Source organism: Solanum tuberosum, unplaced genomic scaffold (genome assembly GCF_000226075.1).
Source record: "Solanum tuberosum cultivar DM 1-3 516 R44 unplaced genomic scaffold, SolTub_3.0 scf00024, whole genome shotgun sequence".
Classification (NCBI taxonomy): Eukaryota; Viridiplantae; Streptophyta; class Magnoliopsida; order Solanales; family Solanaceae; genus Solanum; species Solanum tuberosum.
Window position 1 is genome coordinate 1475224 of NW_006238950.1, and position 9518 is coordinate 1484741.

Here is a 9518-nt window from a genome sequence, read left to right on the forward strand (position 1 = left end):
ACGAACCGTAAGCTGATCTCGTAACATTATAATACAAGCATGAAATACCCAACTTTAAGTTCACATTGAATAAAATCACTCCATCGTAGGACATGCATGATGATGTGACTTGGAGTTGTATGTTCTTCCACATTTAAGGGATGTGAATCACTAAGAACCCTAGTCTTTAATTGATCAAACTTCAAGATTCAATAATTTAGACTCTAACACAACTCATGAACCCAGTTCTAGTGTTGCTATGACGAAGTCTTGCAGTTTTGCTCCAATGGTTACTTCTCTCAAGATGATATATTTCGTGAATATGCAATAGGTGAGCCTTTTAGTGGCCTTAATGCCACATATATTTATATATATATATGAGATTTGTAGCTCCCTAGTATATCACGGACTAAGACTTTTACTTTGAATAGGACTTGTCCTCCTATAAGGAAATTTATGATTTCCTTCCTTAAAAGGAGTTTCATCATATAAGGAAACTTTTACTCCTCTTTGGACTTTAATTATACTCTTTATTTCTTTCCTTCTTTACTCATCTATTTATTTCCTTATTTTCTCCTTTGTTTCATCTATTTCTTTATTTCTTTTTTCGCTGCTTTATTTCTGCAATTTAATAGTTTCCTTCTTTGTTGCAATCTCTCATATCTGTATAGGCTGTCCGCATTCACGTCTGGAGCTAATAAAGTACACACAAGACAATAAATAGTTAATCAGGTTCACTTTATCAATAATCAAACTACTTATATGTTCTCCTACATCCCAATAGTAACACACAACTTAGACTTTAATACAGCCTTTAAGTGTCCATGTGTCACTAGGCATGGCAAAAAATAAAGTATCCAGGAGTCACTTGACAAACACTTTGTATAGTACACACTATAATAGAAGGCTTTGGACCTACGAAAATAAATGGAAGCACAAATATTCAGGTAAAGGTGGGAGGAAAAAGGTCAACCTGGTACATGGATAGTGCATGCGCGCTCCAGACAGTTGCTGAAAATGGCAGAAAATTTCCTCTCATACTCTGATTTTCAAGGCAATAGTGAAGTCCTTGAAAATGATAAAAGTGAAATAATCAAAATTGACATAGTTAAAAAGTCATCATGTTCAAGAATTGAAGAACAACTTGTTGAGTATCTATGACATGGGTGACAAAGAAAACAATGTATTGTTCACATCAACTTAAGGTCTAGCGCCAAACTCTAACTAAGAGAACCTTCTTCTGAAAAGGCACAAAAATGTGTACAAAGTGGATATCATGTCTCTTCAATAAGATAATCTTACTCTCATCAACGTCATTAATGATATTTCTCTACTTCGGCATAAGAAAATGGGTCATGCTAATTTGAATCCATATTTGAAAAATACCTTTTCACAACCATGATCATATTCGTATGTGAGAAAATCTTCACAACATCATTGATACTTTTATCTAAAGCATCCTATCATCATAAACATCATTTTCATAAGACATGCATAATCATTCAAAATTCAAAGTTCATGGGTTTTTCATAAATTCATACTTGAAAGTCATGGATCATGTTTGGGTTCATATAATCTCAACTAGATATCAGGTAATTTACATTAAATCATGCAATTGCAGATTTAAACAACAATAATATCATAATTGAATGAAACCCGTGTAGAATTGAAAAGAACCCTAATTTGATCAATTAAAATTGAATTGAGAAATTGAAAACCTTGGAGACCCATGGAGGAATGGACTTCATGGGTGAATACCCACATACCTTGCTACTCAAATCCCAAGATGAATGGTGAATTGAAGACCTTGGAGTGAACCCTAGCTTCTTCTTCTTCCTTAGGTTGAGAGGGGATTTAAGAGAATGAATATGGTTGGGTTTGGAGAAAATAGGAGAATGGGTTGTGGGTAGATTTAGGACAAGAAGTTTGTATATAGGCCTTAGAATAGAGTCCAAAATGACATAGCATAGGCTTAAAAAATTAGGAGAAAGAACCGAAAGCCCCGAAGAATTAACTAGCGGACTAGTCTACGGGTCCGACCTACGTACCATAGAACTTTCTACGGTCCATATTGGTCAATCGTAGACCAAGTACTGGGACCTTAAATTTTACCCAATCTTTGACGGAACCCTTCTACGGTCCGAAGGACTTGCTACGGTATGTAGACCCGAACTGTAGAACTCAACTTTAACCCCAAAATTTCACTTAGTATGGATAGCTTTTATGGAACACACATCTACGACCCCTAGACCTATGACGGACCATCCTAGTCAACCGTAGAATGAGGTACTGGACTTGATTTTCAAAAATTATTTCCCCCTTTCTACGAGACTAGTCTACGACCACTAGAAAGTCCTACGAACCGTAAACTGGTCTCATAGACTTGAACCAGTAGCCAAAATCAATGCAACTTATTCTGTTTTTGAAATCCGAGGTGTTACCACCTTCCCTCTAGTTTCTCAAAAGCATTTGTTACTTGGTTGAAGTCCCCACATACTAGCCAAGGACCACTAACAGTAGAATCAAATATCTTAAACTATTCCAAAACATTTCCCTATAACTATAATTATTTTTTGCATAAATTATAAATAGAAAACATAGCTTACCTCAATAGATTAGTGGATTTCTTGTCCAGTCAGGACATATGGTTCAATTGCGACTTTCGTGTTCCTCCAGAAGAGTGTCATGCCTCCTGAGTATCCTACTGTCGGAACTTATATAACGTCAGTAAAGTTCAAAGCATGTAGTATGTTGTTGTGATCTTGCATACTTGTCTCCATGAGATCTAAGACAGTTAAATTATTCCATTCGATTAAGGCTCGCAAATTATTCCTAAAGTTTGCGTTATCTGCGCCTGTACAGTTCCAGAGTATTAATATCTTGACTGATAGTTAGTACTTCTGGTGTTGAGTTTCCTCCTAGATCCAGAGACATTTCCAGGTTCACGTTGGACTGATTTGTTTCTAAGGTTGTTTTTGCCCTTCGTTGTGGTTATTATTACTGCCACATACTTGAGTGGCGTGCTGGTGTTGTAATAGCGCATGTTTAGGGAATGTTTTTGTGGTTTTGACAAGAAAATTTCTTTTATATAATTTTTTTTTCCATCTATTTTCAAGAAATTCCTTAGGTAAAGAGTTTGTACGCATTGCCCTTGGATGTCTAGTTCCTCTTATCGCATTGAGGGATACATTCTCTAGTGTATATATCAGTGGTGATAATTCCTTTATTTGTAGCTAGTACTGGTGGAACTACCTGATCTCCATGTTGTATTCTTCCTCGTAGATTGTGGTCCCCTCGTTGGAGTGGTTTACACCTTCCATATCCAGTATTTGTTGCAAAGAGTAGCTGCTCGCTCACAAAATTGTTTAGTTGGAGTATAATGATAAGTGTTGCATGCTCAAGTTGGAAAGGGTTGCTAGTTATTAGAGGATGTGATAGAACTCCAAAGTTGTCAGCTCCTGAGTTAGTTCCACCTATGTCACATCTAGACTTATGAGACTGCCTGTTGGTAGTGGAGTAGGGTTTTTTTGGTTCATAGGCATGTTGGTTACTCCCTCCATAGTTGAGTAGTTCTGGTCAAAAGGAGTCAATGGGTTTGTGAGGTTCTAAAAAACCGGATGACCCGTATGTGTAGCTTGGCATTTCCATCATCATAGGCAGTTGGTGTGGTTCTTATGGATAACTTGGACAATATTGGGGTTGGAAAGGCTGAAGGTTGGGCTGATTGAGGTTGACGTTGTTGTTTTTCATTGCCATTCAGTGATGGTAGTAGTGAGGATTGTTTGGAATTGTTAATCTTAAGCTTTGGCAAGGGAGGGAATTTTGGATATTGTTGTACTGTGACATATTTTGTGGTAGTTAGTATATGTACAAGACATGGTATGTCTTATAAAGCTCGAAGTAGGTAGAATGAGATCATTACCATCAGTACTATGTTGTACTATAAGATCTTCTCTTTCTTCTTCCCAATTTTTGAGAGGTGCATTACTTTTGAAATGGTTTTTGGGATATAATTTATAATTGTACTATGATCTAGTTCAATTTCCAATGAAAACTGGGTGGTATTTTAGAAGTAAAAGTAATGATGCAAACTTTTAATCTGGAAAAACAAATTGGACTAATGTTAGGTGAGGTAATAATTCTAACATACTCATTTGTACATCTCTTATAAATATTTATCCAATACTACTTATTCATCCAACACTTAATTGTATTTATATACTTTCCTACTGGTATAAGTTACTGATAATTATATTCTTTTCTTAACTTCACCTCAAGAAAATCGAAGAACAAATTTTCAAGGAAGATGTTCAAAGCTTCAGGATTGTGAAAATATACTTTGCGTGATTTGTGAAAAAAATTCCGTCTTAAAACAGATTTTTTAAGTAACAAACCTGTCAAGGAATAAATTTCTAATCCCCGCCAATCAAGAAATTAAATTGCAAACGTTTTTGTATAAGTAATAGACTAGAGACGCCAAATATACATTCAGTTAATTATGTAGCACATCAATACCTATGGTTCATAATTAGAGAAACATTAATTAAAAAGTCTGATTATGTTTCTAGTTTTATTTGTTTTTAAAGATCCTCTTCCTCAAAACCGTAGTAATAACTCTAAATTTTTTTTTTAGAGTGTGTATTTTTTAATGTAGAAATATTTTATTACTTTAAGATAGAATTGTTTCTTGCTTTCACTTTCACTACTATAAAGAAAGGGATATATATTAGGAACAAAACTTTCCTAGTTAGGATTGTATTAATGTATAATTAGAAGATGGAAAATGAAGAATATGCCATTTTTTCTAGTTTGAATAAGAATGCAATTATAGGTGTGAAAGTTGCATAAATAAGTAGTGCATTTTCGAATACAAAGCTAGTGTTAAAAGGAGGAAACTCAAGTTGATACATGCAATACAATAGTTTTTTAAAATAATATATAGTAATTAAGGTTTTGGGAATTTATATTTGGGGGAAAACCATCCATATCTAATTATGCACTTATAATTGAAATTCCAAGTCAGCCTTGTCAGGGGTGGAGGCTGCCTTTTAAGAGGGTTCATCCGAACCTCCTTCGGCAGAAAATATTACTATTTATACATAGTTAAAATTATTATTTATATATATATATATATAGTAGTTGTTGAATCCCTTCTGATTAGTTTATGTGTTTAGTCCTTCAGATTTTAAACCCCTTATTAAGAATTCTAGTTCCGCCACTAAGCCTTGATGTCCTCTTTGTTAGCCTCCACCACGTCCTCCTCCTCTATCTCATTTTTACTTTGTTCCATCTCTTTTTTCTGCCCCCAAAGAAAACCATACAGTCCAACAACTGTCAAGATTGACCCCACCACTCTGTCCAAAATTAACAAAAGCCAAATCAACTCAATCAATTCAATCTTATACTATAGTATATTTTCTCCATTTTAATTTATGTGATGTATTTTGAATTTTGAATTTTGAGATTTAAACAAGTTTATTTTTAACTGTAAATTTTTCATATATCTTTTAAATATATTTTGAATTATCAATTATTGTGACTTATAGTACTTTATACGTAGTTTATAAATATAAAATTTCATTTTTAAAAAATGAAAATTTCATGTGCAGGTCAAACTTTAATTGTTTGATTTTCGACGAACAAAATGTGTCAAATAAATTGAGACAGAGGAAATAATATTTTTTCTGTTCACTTTTACTAGTCACATTTACACTTGACACACCTATTCAGAAAACAATAATTAGCATGATTATTTTACCACTCTATCCTTATTAATTGATGTTTAATATTAAATCCTTGAAAAAATAATTAATTAATGATAAGGGAAAACATGAAAAAATAATTGTCTTTTATTTTCTTGATATATTAAACGTGAAAAATAAAATTTATTTTTAAAATAGTGAACAAATAAAAATAAACATATGAGATGTTTTTGTTCACTTACATTCCAAGGTATAATTTCTCTCTCAACAGAATCCAACTAAGAAAGGCAGCAATAACAAGTAACAACGGATTGAACATCGAGACATATAAAGGACCTTTCCTTTCTATACACCAGGAGCATAAGTATAATGCTAGTGAAGAGCACACAGTTCCCTACAGTAAAAATCAAATATTTTAAAACAAATTAAATAAAAGAAACCAAACTAATATATTAGAGAGGAAATTAAAGATACTTACATTATAAACAACAGAGATAGCTCTAATAGGATTTAAAGCCCATTCAGAAGCTTTTGGTACGACACAAAAGCTGATAATCATGCACTGGAAACTTGCCATGAAGAACATCAAAAGGGTACTAGAATATGGAGCTGCATACTTCTCATTCACTCTTGCCTAACATAAATAAAAATAGTCAAATAGTAAGAATTATTTTATTTACTCCCTCCGTTTAAAAAAAATGATCTAGTTTGACTTGAAACAGAGTTTAAGAAAAGAAAGAAGACTTTTTAATCTTGTGGTTCTAAATTAAAATTATATCAAATGTATCAAAATGCCCTTTAATTTTATGGTCTTAAACATGTCACGTGAAAAAGTTAAAGTTAAAGTGTTGACAAAAAAAGAAATGGGTCATTCTTTTTGAAACAGACTAAAAATGATATTGGATCATTCTTTTTTAAACGGAGGAAGTAATTTTTTGAAAAAGGAAGAAATGAATTAAAAGAATTATAAAATTAATTACTTGAATGATTAACCATAATGCATAGGTAATACTGCTGATTATGAGTATAAAAGGTCCCAAAAGGAAGTTGGTATGTGTAGAATTGACATCCTTGTCATCAGTAGTGTTTTCAACATATTTCCAGTGAAATCCCAATTGGCCAATCACTACAGGTCCACGATACAATGACAATAACATTGCCCCTCCAACACACACTATAGTTCCAATCAATTTGGCTTGTCCTGCTATACTTCTTAGTCCCAATTTTTCAAGCCTACACATCAATTAACACAATTCAATTTTCAATTTTTTTTTTATATAATAATGTAGGAATAATATTTAGGTTATGTTGCTCAGACTCTTCAAAATCGTCAATGAATACGTGTCGAATTAGTATATTTTTGAATAATCTGACACTATTGTGACATCGAAATATAAGAGTCCGTGCAATTTAGTATTTTAGAGAAAGAAAAATACCCGAATGGGACGGCTAGGACAAAAGTGAATGCTGGGATTAGATTATCGAGGGCGGAAACAATCGTCGGAGTAGTATATTTTAGCCCAATACAAAATGTATACTGGTTCGCAGTTATTCTGTACGTTCATACAACAGAAATAATGTTAATTAATCATATATTATACTAGTTGACATAACACTCTCATGTATGTATATTATAAAATAAATATAAATAAATGTAAGGTTCGACTGTTATCAATATTTTTACTAGAGCTTTAATCTTTGTCCTTGTTGTACTAGTAGGTCTGCCACCATACATGTTTTGCTCCACCTCGCCGGTCTAAATTTGAAGTTTCTGGATATTTGAAATTTTAGTCTATTTGAATTATTTCGTTCTAATTTATTTTTATATATAGTTTATACATACTCATCCACAGATTTCTTGAGATGCATATAAAATTTTGATCAAAATTATTGAGTTCTACCAAACTCGTAAGTCGTATAGTAACTCCACCCTAGGTCCTGTATTATTTATTAACCTATCCCTTATGTGACTAAACATCGACTTGACACAACTCTTACGTTGGATTTCAACTTAACGCTATATATATATATATATATCGAACTATCGTAAAGGGTATGCAAATACCCTCCGTCATTCTTTTGGGATATTTGTGCCCCTGCCGTCCAAAAACTAGAGCATATATGCCATTCACTCTAACGTAAGACTAAATAGGGACACGTGGCACAATCTTATCCGTCGATCCAATATTTAATAAATGTCGGATTGGTGGATAAGATTATGACACGTGTATGCCCCTAATAAAGGGTATATATGCTCTAGTTTTTGGACGACAGGGGCACCAATGTCCCAAAAGTATGACAGAGGGCATCTACATACCATTTACGATAGTTCAGGTATATTTATCCTTTTTTCCATATATAAAATGAGAAAAACAGATACGAAAGATACAAGTGTATGCCATTAATTAATTTTTATTTACTTCATAATTCATATGATTAAATTATTTTTACATTTTAATAGATTATTGGAATACTTTTTTCATAGCTCACTTTAATTAAAACATGTTCACTTTATCAAATAGGAGAGCAGCAAGTGGAAAGACTAATTGCTTACCCGATAATGGAACACAAGAAAATTTGAAAAAATACAGATAGGCTCAACTTTGGTCTTGTTTTCCTGCATCAACACAAATTAAATAGCTGAATTAAACATGGATATCTCGTGTATTATCTATTTTTTGTACTAAGGGTGTATTCGATATGAATCCAATAATTTTCTTGACATGAAAATAAGCTCCTTAGTAACTTTCATGTATAATGAAAGTAGGAAAAACAAGTTACATCGATGACATTAATTTCACATTAATTATGTCATCCTCACCCTTCAAGAGATGAATGAAACCGTTTTCGTTCATTTTGGTCCTTCAAGTGTCTTGGATGATGGCTAAGTAATTCAACTTGAACATTTATATCAAGTTGAGTAATTTTTTTAATACAAAACAAAGTTCAATAATGACTTTACTAAATAAATTTTCAAAGTTGAGTGAACTTTTACGATATTAACTCTAATTAACCCTATTTCGAGCAAAACCGTTGCTTGAGGTAAGTACATGTTCTTGAGAGCAAGGACTAACCAAACTATAAGAACTTTATATTGTCCAAAGTAATATAACTTGTTCTAAAATGTTATTATATTTGTCTAGGTTATCACTTCATATTATTGATAACTAAACTTCTTTGTAATGTCAGAGTGTGAAAATCAAAAGGATGATAAATAACATTAAGAGGGAAGTAATAATAATAATACCTCTCCAAGAAGTAAGCAAAGGGTGCAATTGAAATGGTGGCAAATATAGGTCTGTATGCTGTCTGGACAAAAGGGTCCATACCAGTATCCATGACTAGTTTTGTCACAACATTTGATCCAGCATAGCCTACTTGTACAATCACCATTGCAATAAATGGCAACAAATCACTACCCTTTTTCTTCATTATTAGTGAAACACTATATATGAACTAATAATGCTAAATTATTATTATATGAGTACCTAGTACTAGTATATATAGTGATAACAAGTGAATAATGAATCTCTGACTCATATAATTGGTGAGTGGACCAGCCAAATAAAGATATATGTTAAAAGGATATTCCTTCCCCCAACCCAACTAGGAATAATGGGTGTGTTTGGTAGGAAGGAAAATGTTTTCCCGGAAAACAAGTAGGTTTTTAACTTATTTTCTCATGTTTGATTTGTGAGTATAAAATATTTTTTGGAAAAGATTTATTAGTGTTTGATTTAGGAATGAAAAATATTTTGAAAAAATATCTTTTATTTTTACTAGAGAGTAGAATTTTTTTAAATTGAAATTGAAAATATTTTTAAAAAATAAACTTAA

General features: G+C 32.5%; 1 protein-coding gene across 1 annotated transcript; it reads right to left on the reverse strand.

The window, feature by feature from the left end:
* Nucleotides 1-4831: 4831 nt before the first annotated feature.
* Nucleotides 4832-9166, reverse strand: LOC102600872 (WAT1-related protein At1g09380-like). Its single transcript, XM_006341251.2, has 7 exons — nt 8929-9166; nt 8236-8298; nt 7118-7234; nt 6662-6914; nt 6160-6315; nt 5924-6075; nt 4832-5333 (listed from the first exon to the last, which is right to left on the reverse strand). Exons 1-7 carry the CDS (start codon nt 9111-9113, stop codon nt 5198-5200), a joined length of 1062 nt encoding a protein of 353 aa, XP_006341313.1. The 5' UTR covers nt 9114-9166; the 3' UTR covers nt 4832-5197.
* Nucleotides 9167-9518: the final 352 nt, after the last annotated feature.

Excerpts from the sequence above, each read along its gene's own strand:
- LOC102600872 (XM_006341251.2), bottom strand. The coding sequence starts at position 9,113 with ATGAAGAAAAAGGGTAGTGATTTGTTGCCATTTATTGCAATGGTGATT. Across the intron at positions 7,235-8,235 it reads TTCTTGTGTTCCATTATCGG|AATAACTGCGAACCAGTATA; the intron begins GTAAGCAATTAG and ends ATGAACGTACAG. Across the intron at positions 6,316-6,661 it reads CATTATGGTTAATCATTCAA|GCAAGAGTGAATGAGAAGTA; the intron begins GTAATTAATTTT and ends TATTTATGTTAG.